Source organism: Microcaecilia unicolor, chromosome 3 (genome assembly GCF_901765095.1).
Source record: "Microcaecilia unicolor chromosome 3, aMicUni1.1, whole genome shotgun sequence".
Lineage (NCBI taxonomy): Eukaryota > Metazoa > Chordata > Amphibia > Gymnophiona > Siphonopidae > Microcaecilia > Microcaecilia unicolor.
Window position 1 is genome coordinate 140,914,536 of NC_044033.1, and position 23,396 is coordinate 140,937,931.

At 42.3% G+C, this 23,396-nt stretch overlaps 1 protein-coding gene across 2 annotated transcripts in view; it reads left to right on the plus strand.

The window, feature by feature from the left end:
* Positions 1 to 23,396, plus strand: part of SPAST (spastin) — a 240,905-nt gene that overhangs the window by 141,638 nt on the left and 75,871 nt on the right. For both annotated transcript variants that reach the window (XM_030196406.1, XM_030196405.1), the window contains 3 exons: positions 862 to 933; positions 7,918 to 7,993; positions 13,868 to 13,959. In XM_030196406.1, coding sequence (XP_030052266.1) covers positions 862 to 933; positions 7,918 to 7,993; positions 13,868 to 13,959 — 240 coding nt within the window. The remainder of the gene's footprint in view (positions 1 to 861; positions 934 to 7,917; positions 7,994 to 13,867; positions 13,960 to 23,396) is intronic.

The window sequence follows — 23,396 nt, forward strand, 5'->3', positions numbered from 1 at the left end:
AAAATTTATATATCCACAAATAGTTCTTTGACATCTAGAGGCATGTTTACTACTGTTCTCCTTTTTTGTTGAAGACAGCCTTTAGCACTGGACTGAGAACCAGGGAACCCCGAATTTGAATCCTGCTGCTGTTCCTTGTGATATTGGGCAAGCCACTTAACCATCCATTTCCTTTGATACAAACTTAGATTATAAACCCTTTAGGGAGAGAGTTTTCCTTCTGTACCTGAATGTAATGATTTAAAATCCAAAATCCCTTAATTAGAAAACAGTCGCTTATCTCCAAGGAGTGTTCTTTGTGGATAGCAGTATAGTTGGCCATATATTCTTATCCTCCTCACTTTTGAAATTAGCTACTTTGCTATTTAAATAGGACCAAATGTGCTGCCCCCCACCCCCACCCCCCTTCTTGTGATTGTGGTTGAGTATGAACTCTGCCCCCATCTGTGAAAATCTCAGAGATATCTAGAAAATATTCTGTTAGCCATCAAAGAACCCACTTGGCTGATCGTCCTGCTGTCCATGGCATACACATATAACAGGTAAGCAACTTATTTGGGGAGGGAGGGGGGTTTGTTGGGGGTATGCATTGCATACATAGTAGTAACATAGTAACTATGGGGCTCATTTGCAAAGCACTTAGCCTCCCAAAGTTCCATAGAAACCTATGGAACTTAGCCTCCCAAAGTGCTTTGAAAATATGCCTCTATGTTACTATGTTACTACTATGTATGCAATTTTATAAACTGATATTCATAAAATTGCTAGATTTTCTTTTATTGCCATTGAAACCTCATAGAAGTTGGAGAATTTTTAGCATGTGCATTGAATGAAAGAAGTGTATTCATTTTTATTCTCCAGGCAAAAGCAGTTGCTGCAGAATCCAATGCAACTTTCTTCAATATAAGTGCTGCAAGCTTAACTTCCAAATATGTGAGTAATTAGAGTTGTTAACTTCTGATATCACGTAAGAGTAGCATCAGCAGTTTCAGATTTAGTACTGCATTCATTATCTTGACACATATCAACATAAGAATAAACTCAATATCAGTATGTGAAGACAGGCTTCAGACGTTAACTCTGGTTTTTAAAAATAGTTATGATGATTCTTCACTAGATATTTGTATTCATGTGGCCTAAAACCTAGTTAATTTACTAATTGTGCTCATGAAAATCTGAACAATTCCTGCTCAGGAATGTATTTGCTTATCCTAGACTTCAGGATGTGTCTTATTTCTGATTTGTTTGACATTGCAAGCAGGCTTTTTGACAAAATCAGTGTCTGCCAAAAACTGTAATTTTTTGACAACTTTGAACAATTTTTTGAGGGCATGGGGGAAGGGAGATGTCTAACATATAGTGATTTATATAATATCTGTTTTTATGATTTGCTAGGTCTGTGTGTTAGTCACTCTGTCAGTCACACTCAAGCATATTTTTATTCTCCTTTTTCAGACCATTTAATAATTGATTTTATTCCCTTGGTTGGAGAGTTCTTCTGTTATCTCTCAAAATTATCCCTTAGAATTGTAATTAAAACAGAAATGCAATTAAAATATGTTAGCTTTCTATGGGCATGTTTGCATACATAAACTGTATTTATGGACACTGATAGCCATACAGGTAAAACTTCGTGCATTGTCTATTTGCAACAGGGAAATTGTGTTACTGGGGTAAGTCAGGAAAGTAGTCTATGCATGTATGTTCTGTTTTGCTCCTGTCATTTTTGACAGTCCTTAATATATACAATACTTTCCCATTACATTTTGACCATACAGATCATGACTGAAGGGAAACAACTTCTTTAACTGATCTGTTTGTCAGTGAAACATCCTCTTAATATGTAAACAGTAAGGGTGTGCATTCAGTTTATTAGTGCTCCTTAAACAGTGTGGTGTAATGTAATGTATGTTTGGGCCCCCTTGCTAAAATAACCCAACTTGGGGTGAAATAACCCAACAGTAGCTCACGTTACTGTATACACATCCTTAGTTAACACTGAGAAGGCAACCATTGTTTGTGTTTGATATGTCATTTGAGTGCTGTTCACAATAACAAAGAGCTAGTACAATGCTAGAGTATACTGTAATTATCAGGTAAAAAAAATCAGTAACATTTAGAAAATAAAAAGGTTTTCAATTTATTCCTAAAAGGATAATTTTTTTCCAATCTAAGAGAAAGGCAAGGTAGGTGTTCTACGCTTGCACAGCCTGATAAGATAGTAAAGATGGAAACTGGAAGATATATGTACGAGAATATCTAGTACAATTACTTCTTTTTACAGAGAAATAAATCATAAAATCAGGCGCAAGGCCATTCATGACTCGAAATACAAATGTACAAAGTTAAAATATCACCTGAGATTGAATTGGTTGCCAATTCAGCTTTATCAGCAAAGGAGTTACTCTCTCAAATCTACTTTTTCCATGAATCACGTGTGCTTCAACATTCTGAACTGTCTGTAATCTTTTGTAATCTTATATATTGTATTGAATGTTGATGAATAAATAAAAAATATCTATATATATAAAACTCATCCTCAACGTTCTATTGTCTGACGTCTCTGAAGCCAAGGTTCGTAAGTTCGAAGCTCTGAAGCCATGAAAAACACAGTCTCGGGGCCCCGCCCTCGCGTCAAACGTTATGACGTTGAGGGCAGAGCAATTCATTCACATCGACGGCGGCCAGGGCGGCGCAATGGCGTCACTGACGACGAAGGTGCGTTGGGTGGGGGGGCCAGAGGAAAGCCTTGCTAGCGCCCATTTCATTGGCTCCAGAAAAGGGCCTTTTTTTACTAGTGTAACCATAAAAGGACTTTATGAAGTCTTAAAAAAAAAAAGTTTCTTGTACCACTTGTACCAGCACCATAAACTGATCAGATAAAAAAATAAATTTCATATCTCACAGATCCTCATTTTAATAAAATGTTTTCTTAAGGCATTAAGCTGAGGTTCCATTATCAATACGGATTTAAGATTTTCAACTTAGGTTCTAATATAAAATTCTCATTACCTAATGTTAAAGACAATAAGGGAGCCTGAGCCCCTAACCATAAAAATTTCATGTTGCAACCTTTTCAAAAATTACTGGAGATTTGCTAATTGAAATTGACTAAATATACAACGCTATCACAGATACTCTACAATCAATACAGATAATCTCAATGTGTATAAAGCAGAGTTGTTTGACTATGAGGGAAAAGTCTCAACCGCTACAGCTATATTGTATACACCTAAGTGTTCATTTTATAGCCTGTAGAAAAAGTCATCATAGACTTGAAAAAACCCTCAATTTTTTACTTATATAGAATTTTTTTTGTTTGCTTGATCAAAAAAGTAAAATCATCACTTATCTTGCCAAAATGTTTCTTTTAAAAAGGCGCTTAGTCCGGTTACATAATGAAAATGCAATGGTTCCTACTCCCGTTTCGAGTATCTTCGTCAGGGAACCTCCTTGCACCTAAAAATATTGCGCCAAAATAAGTCAAAAGCGGGAAAAATTCAAATTCAAATACTGTAAACTAATATTATAGTACTAATACCTCACAGGCAAATCATGTCATCATACCTTTGTTCAAAATCTTTGTTCCAAATCTGAATTAGTTTTTCTCTGAGGAAGATCGTGTCTTCTGTGAAGAAATTTGTTGGCGTCCTCACCTGACTTAGTTGGGCGATTAAAAGAGAGTTTTACCCAATCGAGCATTAGAACGTCATATGCTGCACTGCTGACTCAGTCCAATCACGGACCTTTAGATCCAATTGTTAAAATATTTAAAGATGTCCTTTTAAGGGACATCATGAATTATTCAGAAACCCAGGGGTGGGTTGAAGACAATTTATCTAGAGAAGAAAGAAAATCTATTCAAAATTTGATATCTGATGAATCAATAGTTATCAAAAAAGCGGATTAAGGAGGTGCCATCGTTGTGCTAGATAAAGACAATTATCTAGAGGAAGCATTCACACAATTGTCAGTCACGGACACATATTTAAAGATAAATCAAGACCCCACTAAGGAACTTCAAGATATCATTAAAGTGGTTACCATGGAGGGTTTAGCGAGTGGGTTTATTACAAAAAAAGAGTTCCGATTTTTAAATTCTAAACATCCAAGAACTCCAGTTTTGTACATGTTACCTAAAATTCACAAGAATGCAGTAAAGCCGCCAGGCCGTCCCATTTTGTCATTGAGAGGTTCAGTTTTAGAACCTCTCTCAGTGTTTGTGGATTCTTTTTTGAAACCTTTTGTTGCATTAACACCGGCATTCCTGAAGGATACAACTCATTTCTTGAACATTCTGGGTGGAGTGGTTTTGAAACCAGATTCCCAAGTTATTATGGTAACTTTGGACGTAAAGTCGTTATATACTTCAATACCTCAAGTTGAAGCATTGGAAGTCATCAGAGAGGTTTTAGAAGATCGTCCACGACCCCATGATATTCCTACAGAATTTTTGCTAGAATTAGCTGAATTAGCATTACAAAAAAAAATTTTTCTGTTCCAACATGAATTTTTTCAACAAACTGCAGGAGTAGCGATGGGGGCTTCATTTGCCCCGTCGGTAGCCAATTTATACATGGCACGTTTTGAGGACAAATATCTCCAGAACCACGGGTGGACAGATTCTTTACTAATCTGGAAACGATTTATTGACGACATTTTCCTCCTTTGGAGAGGTGACGATAACACCTTGAAACAATTTGTCACTTGGTTGAATTCTTTAAATCCGGCTTTACAGTTTACAAGCGAGAGCTCAACCTGCAACATCCATTTTTTGGATGTGGATATTAAATTAATAGCAGGTGTTTTTCAAACTATTGTCTTCAAAAAACCTACAGACAAAAATACTATGTTACAATACAATAGTTGTCACCCTAGATCACTAAAGGACAGTCTACCGTTTTCACAGTTTTTGAGGTACAAAAGAATTTGTTCAGATGACAACCTCTTTAAACAGCAGGCTAAGGGATTGGCCCATACGCTTCATCAGAGAGGTTATCCTTCACATGTACTGAAGAGATCATTCACTAGAGCGAAATACAATAACAGATCGTTATTACTATCCAACAACACAAGATCAAAGGAAGATGACAGAAATTGTAAACAGACGTTTGTTATAAAATATCAGAAGGGCGGGGAAGAGGTGGCTAATTTAGTTAGAAAAAATTGGGACATTGTACAGCAACACTCCATGTTCAACAAATCGGAGCTACAAATAGCTTTTTCAAGAGAACGTAATTTAAAAGAAATATTATGTCCAGCTGACATTGTTTTGAGAACTAAAAACCTGAATGGATTTCATACAAAATGTGGATCTTGTCCGTTTTGTGATATGATGATAGAAGGCGACAATTTTAGCAATTCATCAGACAACAAAGTATATAAACGAAGATATTTGACCACATGCAGGACTGATCATGTGATATATTTTTTGAAATGTCCATGCAATAAAATATACGTTGGCAAGACAGACAGGAGTTTAAAAACAAGATTGAGTGAACATAAGTCATGCATTAACTCTTTAAAATTAGGAGCTCCTTTAGTCTCCCACTGTAAAGAATTCAAACACAATTTTGGACATCTTCAATGTTCAGTGATAGACCATGTGACAGAACATATCAGAGGCGGAGATCGCAGCAGACAGCTATTACAAGCTGAACAACGATGGATCTATAGATTAAACACTCTGGAACCCCGAGGGTTAAATATGAACGTACATTGGGGAGCTTTTTTATAATTCATCAACTTTTTTCATTTTATAGTTCCGTGAATGGCGGTAATCACGGAAATATATATATATTTTGTAAAGGACAAAAAGGCCCCTTTAAATTGACTAATTAAATCTATTCGGTTGAGCTGTGACGCTTCAGTCCGTGATTGGACTGAGTCAGCAGTGCAGCATATGACGTTCTAATGCTCGATTGGGTAAAACTCTCTTTTAATCGCCCAACTAAGTCAGGTGAGGACGCCAACAAATTTCTTCACAGAAGACACGATCTTCCTCAGAGAAAAACTAATTCAGATTTGGAACAAAGATTTTGAACAAAGGTATGATGACATGATTTGCCTGTGAGGTATTAGTACTATAATATTAGTTTACAGTATTTGAATTTGAATTTTTCCCGCTTTTGACTTAATTATTTTGGCGCAATATTTTTAGGTGCAAGGAGGTTCCCTGACGAAGATACTCGAAACGGGACCGTAGGAACCATTGCATTTTCATTATGTAACCGGACTAAGCGCCTTTTTAAAAGAAACATTTTGGCAAGATAAGTGATGATTTTACTTTTTTGATCAAGCAAACAAAAAAAATTCTATATAAGTAAAAAATTGAGGGTTTTTTCAAGTCTATGATGACTTTTTCTACAGGCTATAAAATGAACACTTAGGTGTATACAATATAGCTGTAGCGGTTGAGACTTTTCCCTCATAGTCAAACAACTCTGCTTTATACACATTGAGACTAATTGAAATTGAGCCACCAGGCCAACTTCACAGTGCCTACTGAGAGTGCCTGATTTTGATTTTCAGTTCAGTTGGGGATGCTTTTAGGAGCTTTGGAGTCCCAATCCTCATGCTATAGCAACATCTAGTGGCCAGATTTAGTGCCCACCTTTGCAGGGTACCAGAGGATGCCTTGCCAAAGATGTTGACTCTGTAAACTGGAGAAAAGTAAGTCAGGTAGTATGTAAAATTAAGGGGAAAATCCTCAGGTAGTTGTGAATAAATGTCACAACACTATATCCCGACTCTGGTTTGATTAAGGTAGAAGCCCTAAAGAGCAGTAGGTGATTGTGAGGTGAAAAAAGAAATTAAGCATTTGATGCTGAAGCATAGGCCAGCTGCTGCTGTAATGGATAGCTATGCCAGCCCCTGTTTAGTTGTCACATGACAAATGTGTATGTTTTTAAAAGTAATTTAAGCTAATTTACAAATTGATTACTTAGCTAGACAGCTATAACTTCATAAGCAGGTTACCAGTTGTGATCCTATTTAAATGAATGCCATTGAATAAGCAAAGAAAAGCAGGTATGGCAAAGATGATTGCTGATCAAATGATATTGTTCCACTACTGGATTTTCTGTGGACTGGCATATCATTTGTGATTAGACAAAGAGCATTATAAGATACGCCATAGTGGGTCAGACCAAAGATTTGTCAAGGCCAGCATCCTATCTCCATCAGTGGCTGATCTCGGTCATAAAAATTCTTTGAGGGTTCTACAGTGGCGTACCAAGGGGGGTGGGGGCGGTCCGCCCTGGGTGCACGCCGCTGGGGGGTACCGCGGTGCGCGCCTGCTCCGAGTTCGCTAAACTTCGTTGCTCGGTCACTGCAGCTCCCTGTGCCCCGGAACAGGTTATTTCCTGTTCCGGGGCAGAGGGAGCTGCAGCGAAGCGAAGTTTAGCGAACTCGGAGCGGGCATGCACCCGGGGGGGGGTGTCATTTCGCCGGAGGGGAGGGAAGGTGTAATTTAGCGGCGGGGGGGGGGGGGGGGGCGTGCTGCACCCAGGAGGGGGGGGCATCGGAGCTCCGCCCCGGGTGCCATCCAGGCCAGGAACGCCACTGGGGCTCTAAAGACCACTGCTGTAAAAATATATAATTGTTCCTCAGAAAGTTACCTTTTTAAACAATATATGTAGCACATCTATGGCTGTGCTTCATTTTCTCTGATTAGTGCAGGTTTGCATAACATTAAAACGTTTTGAGTGGCTGATACAGGCAAACAGTGTAAACGTTTAAATATAAATAAAGGATAGCATTTTACTCTTTATTCGTTTGAACATTTATAGATACTTATCTGTCTACAACATTATTTGGTTAATAATTTATAGACCAAATTTAAAATTAACTGTTTGAAAATGTATTATTCAATATTTTTGTTCCTTTGAAAGATAATGTTGATAAATTCTGCTTTAGGTAGGTGAAGGAGAAAAGCTGGTACGAGCCCTGTTTGCAGTAGCCAGGGAGCTTCAACCCTCTGTAATTTTTATAGGTAAGGCTACTTATATTGCTATGAATTTTTTCTCTATTCTAGCTGTTCATATGTTTACTTATGAAAACTAACCCAAGCATTAAGATTTAGGGCCTCTTTTACCAAACCGTGCTAGCGATTTCCAGTTCTCCGAGGACAAACAGGTGTATTTATTCTCACAAGTGGGTAATGCGGCACTGCGTTGCCCAGTCCAGAGCTTATAACAAACTTTAGAGAACTGTGTGGAGCGTGAGACTCGTGATTACAGCAGTTGTTGTTCTACCGCGGTGAGGAGAGGACTACATCTGTAATTTCTCCTCACGTCCGTTTCAGAAGAGCTTCTTTTTGGGCCTTTTTTTGGGGGGGGGGGCAGTTTTTCACTGTGCCTTGTCAGACTTTTGTCCCTTCTCTTCCCATATTTTCTTAGTCTCTTTTCTCCCAATTTTTAAGTTTCTTTTCTTTTTCTGTGATTTAGACCACATTTAGGCCTAGTCTCTGGTCGGGTCTTTCCCGTGATTATTTTGTGGTGCCTTGCCCCTTTTTTCAGGAACTATTGCGTCTTTTGATTTGGCTTTGGCTGTTTTTCCTTCCATGTCCACTAAAGTTCCCAGTGGATTTAAGCGCTGTTCCTGGTGCAATTGGTCGATCTCAGGCAAAGACACCCATTCTTGGTGTCTTCGGTGTTTAGGGCCTGACCATAGCCCTACCAACTTTGTTCCTTGTCTTCGGATGAAGAAGAGGACTCAGGTTGCCAGAGAGGATTTTTGGAGCCAGGTCCTAGTCCTCGACAACGGCATCAAGGTTGGCGGCGTCAGCATCAATGTCAAAGACTGCATCGTCATCCAGAGCATTGGTCCATATGGCTGCTTCGAGACCGATAGACGCTGGGAGCAGTAGTGCATCAGGTGGGTCTCCATCTGTCTTGACATCGGCTGCTGGCCAGGGCTTCTGGGACCAACCAGTATCGGACTCCACCCAGAGTTGATGGTGAGGATTCGACGTCATCCTCATTGACACCGAGGAGTATTGGTACCGAGCTTTGGGCAAAGGCCAAGAAGCATCAGTATCGGTTATCCTCGACACATGGTGCTGGGAGCTCCGGGGTGTCAGCACCTGAGAAGCGTAGGCGCTGGGAGGATCGCTCCCCCTCTATCCAGGAGGTACTGATGCATCTGTCTCCAGGCAGCCAAGACCTGATTCCCATCTCAGCCCCATCAGTTCTGCAGCTTGTCTTAGAGCCAGCACCCCAGTCTTTCCCAGTGTCAGACCTTGATGAGTGTATCTGGGCCTTGCTCCCTGAGCTGCTGGATGACCTTTTGCAATGGTGTGCACCAGTATCTGGGATGCTTGCACCTACCTTACCTCCCGTTGTGGCCCCACTTGGTCCTCAACCTGTGGTATGGCCACTAACTCCGCATGCGACACCGGCGTAGACTGCCACCCAAGATGGTACCCCCTCGACGCTGGTGGAGGAAGCTTTGCCAGAGTCGAAGCAGGAGCCGACTCCTTGACGCTCCTCTAAGTTGAGGGAGGCTCGGTCTCAGCCCTCCCATGAGGAGTTTCTCTCTGACACCGACGAGGGACGCTCATGGGAGTCAGAGGAGGATCCAAGGTACTTTTCAGAGAATGAGTCCTGTGGCATCCCCTCTGAACCCTCCCCTTCACTTGAAAGGAGAAAGTCTCCTCTGGAGAACCTTTTGTTTTCTTTTTTTTATTATAAAAGAAATGGCTGAGGCTATTCCATTTCATTTGGAAGTGGACGATGAGCCCAGGGCTAAGATGTTCGAGGCCTGGCTATGAGTCCCCTCCTAGGAAGGCTGTGACTGTCCCTCTCCACGAGGTACTCAAGGAAGTCTTCGATAGAACTGAGAGTTATCTCTGTCTGTCCCTGTCCTGCCTAAGATTGACATCATTTATTGGATATACAGCACACCTGGTTTTGATAGACCCCAGTTGCCTCACAATTCCATGGTGGTGGAATCCGCACACAAAAGGGCCAGGAGTTCTAGAGACTATGCTTTGGCGCCCCCAGACAGAGAAGCTAGGACCTTGGACTTTTTTAGGAGGAAGATGTTCCAGGCCTCAATGCTCATGTCCTGTATCCAATCATACTAGTTCTTTACGAGCATGTTCTTGTGGAACTTGGTGTATAAGCTGTTGGACTTTGCGGACTGCCTCCCACTGGAGCAAGCTGAGTCTGTACGCCAGCTAGCTGAGCAGCAGAAGGCATGTCAAAACTTCTTGGCCAGTGGTGCCTACGACACCTTTCACGTGGAATCCAGGATCTCTGCTCAAAGTATATCAATAGGGCAGTCCAACCATTAGGCCACCTGAGCCAGGGGCCTCAGGTGACACTCTGCAGGAATGGCATTTCAGGGGGTGGCTTCGCGGCATTTTACCTTGTCATGGTGATGTTCCAGACTCGGCAGTGGCAGTGATTCCCATATGCTGCCCTGCCGCTGATGGCACCTGCCTTTTCCCTTTACTGCGGCTGCCTGAATTAGTTTTGCTCAGGCAGCTGCTGCAAAGGGAATAGGCAGGTGCTGGCGGCAGCAGGGAGCGTATGGGAATCGCCGGGTTTGGAACGTCACCATGATGATGTGAAATACCCGGGGGAGGGGGGCGGCATGCTAGCTCCACCTCAGACGGCATCTTGACTTAGACCGGCCCTGTATAGCAATGCACAGACTTATGGCTGCAACAGTTGGTTCAGCAGAGGTCGATGGATACTGGGGAGATAACCTTTTTGGAGAGAAGGTTGAGGAGTTCACTGACCAAATCAAGAAACACACTGAATACCATCTCTTCTCTCTCCCGCCAGGCACCTTCTGCATCAGCCTCCTCATCTAGGAGGTCTTTTGGCAAGTTGAGGAGGGGTGCCTACTACTCACAGAGATGTAGGTATGCCACCACTTCTCTCCAGCCTGCTCAGGCTCAGCCCCAGTTCACTCATTCACATCAACAGTGTTCACCTAAGGCCCCTGCTGTTCCCCAGTCAAAGCAAGAGATGAGCTTTTTGCCTGGCTCCAGCAGAGCATCGCCACTGTGCAGACTGGGAGTCCATGTATTCCCTTATCTCGACAATTGGCTGGTGAAGAGCACGTCAGAGGAGGGTGACACCCATGAGGAGTTTGTGACACCCATGACACGCCTTCACTTGAGATCCGCCCAATGGACCCTAGCCTCTCAGTGGTGTCAGGCTATGGGAGATCTAGCAGATGTCATCCGAGTGTCTCCAGAGCTTGTTCACTCTCTACACTGCTGGACCATTCGATCCAGTTTGACTCTGGAACTACCATTCCAAATTCCTCAGCCTCAAAAGGATCTGATGACAAATGCATCTCTCTTATGGTGGGGAGCTCATGTAGATGGTCTTCACACTCAAGGAGCCTGGTCCCTCCAGGAAACAAGTCTTCAGGTCAACCTTCTGGAGCTGCGGGCGATCTGGAACGATCTAAAGACTTTCAGAGATTCTGGCCAACCAAATTGTGCTCATTCAAACAGACACCAGCAGGGGGTCACCGGATCACACCCTTTGTGTCAGGCTGTCCGGATGTGGTACTGAGCTTACCAACATGGCATATTCCTGTGGGCCACTTATCTGAAGGGCAATAACAGCAGTCTGGCTGACAGGCTGAGCAGGGTTATGCAACCACACGAGTTGTCTAAAGATGTGCGTTCACCACAAAATCTTCTGAGTGTGGGGCACCCCTTCGGTGGATCTCTTTGCCACTCTACTGAATCACAAAGTCCCTCAGTTATGTTTCAGACTGCAGGTTCATGACAGACTAGTGTCGGATACCTTCCTCCTCAATTACATGGAGCAGGCAAGGCCCACAGCCCATGTCTGCCCAACCTTTTTTCTTTTATTCCCAACAGGATGGGGTTGCCATTGGGAAAGCACAATCTCTAATTGGCTGGCAGATTTCATTTTTTTCACTTAACTCCCAAGCTGGGCTGAGGGCTGACCCTATAGGGTCATATCAAGGCTCACAATGTTAGAGCCATGGTTAGCCCACTTGCATCAGCCTTCATTGAAGACATTTGCAAGGCTGCAATGTGGTCTTCAGTCCACACATTCACATCTCATTACTGCCTGGAGCAGGATACCCAACGCAACAGTCGGTTCAAGCAGACAGTGTTGCAGAATCTGTTTGGGGTGTAGAATCCATCTCCACCCCCCCTGGGCCTCTTTTATTCTGTTCCAGGCTGCACTCTCACTCAATTTGTATGTAGTTTATGGTTGATATGAGTTATGTCCTTGGTGTTGCGAGGCCCAGTTGACCAGTGTTTGTTGTTTTCGGTGAGCCTGGATACTTGGGATTCCCCACTTGTGAGAATAAATAGGCCTGCTTGTCCGCAGAGAAAATGAAGATACCTGTTTTTAGCAGGTATTCTCCGAGGACAACAGCCTTATATTCTCACAGTCCCTCCCACCTCCCCTAGGAGTTGTCTCCTATTATTTTATTTTTTCATGTAGTATTTAGCTCCTGTAACTGCGCCCTTGCGGCGGGCGGGAAGGCACTCGCGCATGAGTGGTTGAGCATGTTTCGCACTCCACAAAGCTCTCTAAAGCTTGTTGTAAACTCCGGACCGGGCACTGCGGCACCGCGTTACTCACTTGTGAGAATATAAGGTCTGCTGTCCTCAGAGAATACCTGCTACAGGTAAGTATCTTCTTTTGGCGGTAATGCCAACAAAGCCCATTGACTTTCAGTGGGCTTCGGTATCCTGTTTCCAACAGTGGTCAATCCAGGTCACAAGTAACTCAAATAGTAGGAACCTTCCATGCTACTAATCCCAGGGCAAGCAGTGGCTTTCCCATGTCTATCACAATTTTCTTCCAGGAACTTGTCCTAACCTTTTTTTAAACCTAGATACGCTAACCACTGCCCCCCCCCCCCCCCCCAGATTCTATGTAGCGCGCCGTTCGGCGCAGATTCTATAACAATGCATGCAATTTGACAACCTTAAGCAAATGAGCGTTGATAACAGCACTTTAGCAGTAATGAAACTAGTTGACACTGATTAGAATTTACATGAACAACTCGTTAAACGTATTCTGTAGTGAAGTGCGCTGAACTAATGCGCGCAAGAAAAAGGGGTGTGGTTATGGACGGGGAAATGGACGTTTCGTGGGTGTTCCAAAATTGATATGCATAGTTATTAAATATGGCCAGTGCGCATAAATCTACACGCCATGATTTAAGCCATGTTTTTGTTGGTGTAAACGGATGTGTTTAGTTTTAGGAGCTGAGATATTAACTAAGCTTATTCTATAATTTGCGCACATTATAAAGTACACTTAGTGCCATTTTTTTTAGGCACTATATATAGAATCTCCCCCGTGCCCTTATGTGTTTTGTGGCTATTGGTGAATTTTAGTAAACTTACTGTTATGGGTTACACATTATGGAATGGTTTTTAACTTGTATTTTGGATTGCTTTGTTATTTTTTATAGCTTGGATACTGTATTTTATTTATTTATTTTTAATCGTTATTTTGCATTGAGTATTTTATGGAAAAGTAGCATATGTCCAAATAAACTGCGAAAGGGTAGTCTGAAATTTTAAACTGAGTTCAAAATTTTTGCTCTGTAGCTTTACCACTGATAACTGAAAACTCTAGCTTTCATGGCAATCTAAGAAGACTGTGTACTACATGGATCAGGATGTGGCTCTGTCCAGAACTGCTACTTCTGCCATTACCAATTGGTTTTCAGTCCAAATACTTATTCTTAAAATTTGGTGGGTGCAGTAGTGCTTGAAAGAAGCACTTCCTGCACCTTTATGCTCTCTTAGTACTGTTAAATAACATAGGTGGGGCAGAGGGATAGTAAGCTGCATCACCATCACAGAGAAATCTTTTGATTCCAAACTTTATTCTACATTTAGATGAAGTTGACAGTCTTTTGTGTGAAAGAAGAGAAGGAGAACATGATGCTAGCAGGCGACTGAAAACAGAATTTTTAATAGAATTTGATGGTGTAAGTATTAGTATGATTAAGATGTATGCCATTGCACTGAGCCTGTCAAGATTGGTGAGACACTGCTAACTAAATGGAGATAAGTAATATATAAAGTCTATATTATTTTCCAGAATATTCACCTTCTGTTGCCTTATACCCTAGACATAAAGGGGTGAATTCTATATATGTTGCAAACAAAATCGCTATTGTATAAGCCGTGCTTAGGCTCGGTTTATAAAATAGCGCTCACACCCAGAAATTGTGCCTAACTTTAGGCGATGCCATTTTTTAACAACTGAAACGTGGTATAAATCTTTGTGCCTAAATTAGATGCATTTCCCCTTATTCTATAAGTACACGTGTTCATTTTAGGAATGCCTTCATGCCGCCTATGACCCTCCCATTTCTGTGCCCCCTTTTGAACTCGCTGTAAAGTTTTTAGCCGCAGATCCTGCACATAAATTTAGAGATGTATATTCCAATTAAATCTAATTAGTATTAAGCCAATTAGTGCTAATTAGCTTGTTCAATTAAATTGCACATGCAAATTGGGCGTGCACCCAAATTTGCGCATACAATTTTAAGCGGATTCTATACAATTAGGGGGAAAATACATTAAAATAGCATTCTGTTTATGTTCATGTCAAAGTGAAAAATGCATTCCAGAAGCTGTTGGAAAAAAAGACCTGGAATAGCTTAGCTGCTTGGTTAAATAAGTGTTTTATCCTATTGTCTCGATACCTTTTGTAGCAGTCTTAATTATTTGAAGCTCTGGTGTAAAAAGTAGCAGGCAAAAGCACACATCAAGTGAGTTATCCCCAACTGAGGGGAAATTACACTATGAGCACTAAGGAACTGACAAAAGAACTCCAGGAAAGAATTCTGAAACGTACTAATCAGGGCACAGATATTAAAAAAAAAAAAAAATTGCGGGCAACAGGGAGGAGACGTGTTTTGGAGCTCCTGAACCCTCTTGAACAACGTAGGGGAGAAGTACTCCTTTTTTACCTATTTCGATGGGGAAAAGGAAAGGGAAAACCGGGGCGAAAACCTCCTCTAACCTCGGTGGAAGTCCCGCTCTTCGGCAGACAACTCTCAAGGGCATCGGAGTCCAAACACTGGGAGCGCAAGCACCTGCTTTGATTGTATCCCCTATTTTACACGAGGATCACAGCATTGAGGCGGCTTCGTTAAGCCCGCCTCCTCACACAGCTCCTCCGCGACCAGGAAGCAGAATGGCGTCGGCAGCAGAACAGTCCAGCGATTCCCCTGAAGGTGGGAATAATCACTCAGTTAGAGGAGGCCCTGCTGGCTCCTCAACCCCAGAAGTGGTAACAACATTCGGGAAAGCGAGGTCCGATAATTCTACGCTTTCCCCTACTGTGGGAGCTGCTTTCATGGGTCTCAAAGAAAAACAGACCAGCGGTGGTAACTCTAGAAGTCCTGTGGGACGCTATTCAGGGCTTGAATACATCATTACTCCAGGTAAAGACTTTAAAGAAGAAATCGCTGAGTTAAATCAGTCTCAGCAATTTTTGTCTGGGAGAGTTCAAGCGCAAGAAGAAAAATCTGAATTGCAGAGTGGTGAAATAAAAAAAAATTACAAAGTTCTACAGGAACAATTATGAAAGATATTCTGGTTAGGAAACTGGAATATCTAGCTAATCAAATGAGGAGAAATAATTTAAGATTTCTTAATTTTCCTAAAACACCTTTGATCCCTGCAATTGACATGTTAAAAAAATATTATAATGAAGTACTGGGAGTTCCAAAGGAAGGCTTTCCACCCATTGTAAAAGCTCAATATATATCCGGAATTAAAACCTTACCAACGGAACCTCAGTCTGAATTAAATCTCACAGAATGTTTGGAAAGTTCTTTAGAAGTAATAACTGAAAGACAGTGGCGTACCAAGGGGGGGGCGGTGGGGGCGGTCCGCCCCGGGTGCACACCGCTGGGGGGGTGCCACGGCACGCGCCTGCTCAGCGTTGGCTGAGTTCGCGCGTTCGCTGCAGCCTGCAGCTCCCTCTGACCCGGAACAGGAAGTAACCTGTTCCGGGGCAGAGAGGGAGCTGCAGGCTGCAGCGAACGCGCGAACTCAGCCAACGCTGAGCAGGCGCGCGCTGCGGCACCCCCCACAGCGGCGTGCACCCGGGGGGTGGGGGGTTTCTTTCGCCGGGGGGGTGCTTTGGCGGGGGGGGGGGCGCCGCCCCGGGTGTCCGCCCCCCTAGGAACGCCACTGCTGAAAGAACAACTCTTCTTATTTCCTTTGCATTTGAAACAGACAGAAATAATATATTTTGATTATACTTCAGACATATGACTGCACAATTTCTAGGAACCAAGATACAAACATTTCCTGACCTTAATAAGGATACACAAAAGAGAAGACGTGAATTCATGGGATTGAAACCAAGTATTCGCGCCCTGGGTGGAACCTTTCTATTAAAATTTGCGTGTAGATGTTTAGTATCCTTAAATTCGATTAACTATGTATTCTTTGATCCGAAGAAAATGCAGGAATTTATATTAGTTAAAGAAATGCCTGGTGGTCTTGCTCTGAATGTTCCAACAGGTTAACAATGCTGATAATCGTTAGTAGGTGTTATCCGCCCCCCCCCTCCCCCCAATCTCTGATTGTTTTGTGCTTTAATTCCTTAAATATCATTTCCTTGTATCTTGTCTTACCAATGTGGACAAATTTAGAAGTTTAATTTCCTCACCTTGTTTAAAGGGCTTATATTATTTCACTAAATTCAATGATATCTATATTTCAATGCATTTATGTAATATAAATGTAAATAATGAAACTCAGAAATAAAAAATTTAAAAAAAAACTTGCAACATTCTTTTTATTTTTTTATTTATAAGAATTTAAATTTACAAGCAATAAAATAACTTGCCAGAAATACAGAGAAAGTAATACACAAAATTATTTCAATCGGGTAATTCTATACTCTTCCTTAGACCACAAAATAGGGAGAGTGAAAAAAGACAAGGAGATCAATTAAACAACAGTAAACAGAAAAAACGTGGTATTAATCTGATTATCCTCAGTTATTATTTATCTGAATCATTATTCCACATTGATCGTCTGGTTGGCTTCTTCAAACCCAAAATGGTGTATATTCAATTTATTTCATTGGAAACATACTTATTGTCCAATATTAGTAGAAATAATACACCTAATTTCATTTTTTCTCTTTTAAAACCAGAAATTATTTAACAATGTGAACACTTGCATCTCTAATCCAATTCCCAGTTTCACAGGCTTCACTCCTTTTGAATTAATGTTACTAAGTAATAATTTATATTACTAAGAGGAACCATTACAAAGGAAAATAACAAAATTTTCAGGAAATATTTCTGAGGCAATCTTTAGGAGTCATACCCGGAACTCTGGGAAAACAACAATCTCAATATTGATCATCTGTAATAATCATTTTGTTCAAATTTCTGGTCTATAATTGCAACATTCTTAATTATCCCACAGAGCACAGTCAGGTGTATTAATAAGAAGGGGATGATATGTGGCACCACCAAAGCCCTACCTGATTCAGACTACCTCCTTCAAACTACATGACCAATCAATGGGGAGACTGATGAAGGAGGTAATCAGAGGCCAGCAGCAATTTCTGAAAGAGCTGCTGGTTTCCATGCCAATTCTGGTCAAAGTATGCACATAATGATATATCACCATGAGTGCTCTGCAAATCTGGTCTGTGGCGTAAGCTAGCAAGAAGGAACATCTTTATTCAAGAAAGTCCACTTTAAAACCTGTTTGAAGACTGCAAAGGAACATTCAGGAGATATTGTAGCCAAATGGCAAAATATTTTGTGGTCGGACAAAACTAAAATAGACATTTTTGGCCTGTACGAGGTTCTGCTGCCAGCCTGCAGGTGGCTGTTTATATGACTCCTTAAGGAGTAGGTGTCAAACATGACTCCTTAGGAGCAGAGGGAAAACACATGACTTCTTAGGAGCAGGTGTCAGCATGTACCACTTGACTGGTTTGCTGCTGTTACAGGGCATCTTGTTCCTCTTGGTGATATTTTATATCTATGTATAGATATAGATATATAATGCACCCACACCCAGTTTTTGCTTGGCTTCCTTGCCAGAGTTGGTCTTAAGCATTGTGTTGTGTTTGATTTCTTGCTTTGACCCTGCTATACAGAAAATCAACAAAGCAGATCGTTATGAAAAAATGTAATTATATACATTACAGCCCGACACCGGCCGTGTTTCGCCCAGCAGGGCTGCTTCAGGGGCTACAAAACAGATAAAATGACGTTTTAAAACACAATGCAGATATGACAAAAAATAGTAATTGTTATACTCGCATTACATATATATGTAGTTGTATATTGCACATCAAATACCTAAAGTAAATGTAACATGAAATAAATGTAACACAAATATCCCACACATATAATAAATGATTATAAATATATAATACTGATGTACGTTTGCATTAAATAAATATAACAAATATATCTCACACATACAATAAATAACTAAAAAGGTGTAATTAATTTATCATAAATAAGAAACCATTCCACAATTATCTCACACATATATAATAGAACGTTAAAAGTATCGTGGGACACAAATCAGCATGCAACCTCCTATATTTACGGGGAATCCACATCAGAGCTCGCAGCGGACAAGATCCCACCTCAGCCTGCTCCAGTTTAACCCACAACTTGTGAGAATAATCTTGATAGCACTCAAATGTCGCCCGAGCCTGAGCCGCCTTATAATACCACATAACATTAGGAACCCCCAGACCCCCCCCCCCCCCCCTTCTTCCTAGCCTTATAAAGTAATGACCTAGGCAATCGAGGACGCTTGTTGGCCCAAACAAAATGAATCAGTGTGTCTTGCACTCTCACCAAAAAACCCCTAGAGACCCGAATTGGAAGAACTTGGAACAAATACAGCAGACGCGCTAGCACATTCATCTTTAAAGCCGCAATTCAACCTAACCAAGATAAATCCGCGATATCCCACCGCTCTAGATCTCTATAGATGGTCTTTAAAAGAGGCGAATAATTAGCCAAGAATAAGTCAGTGGGGCAAGGGGTAATAGTAACCCCCAAATAAGCTACACCCCCCATTACCCATTTTAAGGAAAAAGACTGCTGAAGCGATTCCAAAACCCGTCCAGATAATCCAATAATAAGAGCCTCTGACTTACTGACATTCAATTTAAAACCTGATACTTCTGAATATAGCGATATGCCTTTCATCAAATTTGGCAAAGAAATCAAAGGTTTAGTTAAGGAGAGAAGCGCATCATCAGCAAATAGTGCCAACTTATAATCCCTATTTCCCACCTGAATACCCAATATATTGGAGTCTGACCTAATGTACATAGCAAGTGGTTCCATAACCAATGCAAAAAGTAATGGCGATAGTGGACAGCCTTGTCTTGTCCCACGTGACAGAGAAAACATCGATGAATTACCTCCATTAACCCGAACACAAGCCTTAGGAGATGTGTATAATGCCTGTATCCATCTATTAAAACCAGAACCAATTCCAAAATGAGCTAATACCTGGAACATAAAAGGCCAATGAACTCTATCAAAGGCCTTTTCAGCATCCAGCCCCAGTAAACAAACAGGAAGATTACATTTCTTTGCAATGTGTAGCAAGTTTACCATTCTACGTACATCATCCATTGCCAGTCTATGAGGAATAAAGCCCGTCTGATCTGGATGCATCAAGTCTGGCATAACTTTTGCCAGTCGATTGGCCAAAACCTTTGCTAAAATTTTTATATCAGAATTCAATATGGAAATAGGTCTATAAGATGCGCATTCCGTCGCATCCTTACCAGGTTTGGGTATAACTGCTATCCAGGCCTCCATCATAGAATCAGAGAATTCCCCCTTACCCCCCCCCCCCCCCCCCCCCCCCCCCCCCCCCTAGAATCTCATTAATAATTTCAGTCAACATGAGAGCCATTTCCCCCCTAAAGGCTTTATAGAATTCACTGGGTAGCCCATCCAAGCCAGGCGACTTTCCCGTTGGAAGGTCCTTGATCACTTTAGCAACTTCCTCCACAAAAATCCTCCTATCTAATGCCTCGTGCTGACCAGCTGTAAGTGTAGGAAAAGAACAGGCCGACAAAAATTCCCAGGCCTCTACCAAACCAGACGCAGGGGCAGAAGAATAAAGTGATTGGTAAAATGACTGAAATTGCTCCCTTATCTGCTTATCCCTCATTTTCAAGATAGTTCTATTAACCTTAGATTTTCTTAATTTAACCGCCAATGCCCAACTTGGTTTATTACTAAGGACAAACTGAGAATGACTCTGCCGTTCATTAAGAAACTTCAGCTGTTCAGAATAAATCTTATCTAGTCTTAAGCGCAATGCTTGAATTTCCCTCTGGACTTTTACAGAATGAGAGGATTTATGTCTTTCAGACAGAAGAGACAACTGCGTTAAACACTTCGCCACCTCAGCCCTTTGCTGCCTAGTCCTAAAGCTAGCCTTTTGCAAAAAATAACCCCTGGTGACCGCTTTAAGTGCATCCCAAACCACCCCCATGGAAGGTCCAGAATCAACATTGATCTCCAAATAATCTTTCAAAATCTGTCTATACCCAGCTATAATCTCCTGATCCTTTAGCAGAGTAGTATTCAAGGACCACCTTCTCTCCTTCTCTCCCCCCCCCCCCCCCCCCCCCCCCCCAGAGAGGGAATAGTAGCCCATACCGGCGCATGATCTGACAAGGTGGCTGTTCCAATTTCAGATGTCCACCCAGCATGCGTCAAAGAAACATCAACAAAACTATAGTCAAGCCGAGAATATGTATCGTGAGAGTGAGAATAGAACGAGTAGTCTCGGACCCCCGGATGTGAAGCACGCCAAACATCTAGGATACCCAAATCTCTTTCAAACCTATTCATAGCCTGAGAAATCTGGACATCCCCCCCAGATGGCACTCCTGACCTATCCATGGCCGAGTGTTGCGTGGCATTAAAGTTCCCCCCCCCCCCCCCCCAATTAATTTCCCCACTGCACAAGAAAGAAGATGGCTCACTAATGTAGTGAAAAATCTGTGTTGTGCCTCGTTTGGTGCATAAAAAGACGCCAAAGTGACAGGTCAGACAATAACACATTTAACAATAGAAATCTGCCCTCTCTGTCTCATTTCACTCTCTCCACCTGGAACCTGTAATGAGGAATGAAGTAAGATGGCCACCCCCCTTTTCTTAGACCCATCCCACGCAGAAGCACAGAAAATATGGGGGTATTGAGGGTGATGTAATAACTTTTCATGGTCTCTTCTCAAATGCGTTTCCTGGAGAAATACCACGTGGTTTAAGATGTAACAATTCTTTAAACAACTTCTGGCGTTTTTGTGGAGAGTTCAGGCCTTTCACATTATAAGACAAAAATTTTAGGTCAGCAGTCATAACAATGACAAGTCTTGAAAAACCGTGAATTTAGCATCATTGTAGTCCAGGGGAGGCAATTGGCACGCTTTCTTCCACAGCTGCTCTTTAAAGGCATACGAAGTGAATCGCACTACAATATCCCTTGGTCTGTTACCGCCACTTTTCTCCAGAGCTCTATGCGCACTGTCCATCTCCACCTTCGCTCCTTCCAGGGGTTCTCCCAGAATTTTAGCGCACAGCGAGCGAACCACTTCAAAAACATCTTCCATGTCGCTATTTTCTGGCACCCCACGAAACCGGAGATTGTGTCTCCTTCCACGATTTTCCAAATCGTCAATTTTGTGTTGCATCTCATCCGCTTGGTCCGAAACGTGCTGCAGGCGAGTATCAAGAACAACAAAGAGAGTCCAAATCTTCCGCAAAAAAACACAAGAAAGCAACAAAACAAGCGGAAGATATCCAGAAAGACCAAACTGAAGTCACAGATGTTGAGAAACCAAAATGATTTATTAGGACCCTACACGGTCCGTGTTTCGATGTTGAGATTGGGCCACATGGCTTCCACAGTGTATGTTACACACATGACATGTTTTCACATGAGATCAGCTCAATGGACTCTAGCTTCTCAGTGGTATCAAGCCACGGGGAGTCTAGAAGATGTCATCCAAGTGTCCCCAGAACTTGTAAGCTCTCTCCAGTGGTGGACCATTCAATCTAGTTCGACTCTGGGACTTCCATTTCAAATTCCTCAGCATAAAAGTGCTGATGACAGATGCATCTCTCCTGGGATGGGGAGCTCATGTAGATGAGCTTAACGCTCAAGGAGCTTGGTTACCCCCCCCCCCCCCCCCCCCCCCCCCCCCCCCCAAGAAACAAATCTTCATATCAATCTCCTGGAACTTCGGGCGATCTGGAATGCTCTAAAGGCCTTCAGAGATAGACTATCTCACCAAATTGTACTCATTCAAATAGACAATCAGGTTGCAGTGTATTATACCAACAATCGGGGGGGGGGGGGGCGGGGGCACTGGATCATGCCTTCTATCAGGAGGCCGTCTGGATGTGGCGCTGGGCTCGCCAACGTGGCATGTTCCTTCTAGCCACTTATCTGGCAGGCAAAAACTGGCTGATAATGCAACTGCACGAGTGGTCTGTCAATATGGGCATAGCCTGCAACATCTTCCGAGCGTGGAGTACCCCCTCGGTAGATCTTTTTGCCACCCAGATCAACCACAAGGTCTCTCAGTTCTGTTTCAGGCTTCAGGCCCACGACAGACTAGTGTCAGATTCCTCCCTTCTCAGTTGAGGGACACGTTTTCTGTATGCATATCCTCCAATACCTCTAGTGGGAAAACTTTTGTTGAAACTAAAGCAAGACCATGGAATCGTGATCTTGATCGCACCATACTGGCCGCGGCAGATTTGGTTCCCTCTTCTTCTGGAATTATCTTCCGAAGAACTGTGGAGATTGGAGTGTTTTCCAACCCTCATCACTCAGAACGGGTCACTTCTACATCCTAATTTCCAGTCTCTGGCTCTAGCAACTTGGATGTTGAGAGCCTAGATAAAGGGGGGCTGTAGATATCTGAGACACCTAAGGCAGTTGGGAGGAGCAGATTTCCTATCCTTTGCTCAAGTTAAACGCGTGTGGACCATCCCTTTTTCTTTGCTCAAGTTAAACGCGTGTGGACCATCCCTTTTTCCTCCTTTTTTGCCTATCTCCAGGTGAGAGATTACGTTCTCACTTCTGAGCGAGGCCGCGGGGGGGGCCACGTAGTTTTTTCACAGATGGATCAGATGTTTTTGAATCTACCTCCGAGCCTCAACAAAGTGTCCCAGTGGAACCAATTAATTTGCGATACTAGAAAGGCACCTTTTTTGCAGAAATTGGCTGAGTAATGAAGCCAGGACTTAGTGGAAGACATTTCAGTAGCTCAGTTGGGGGCAGCATTTGAGGACCTGCACAGGGTGACCCCTAATGCAGAACTACAGGACATTCAATATGGAGTGCTACACAGAGTGCACATTAGCAGGCAAAA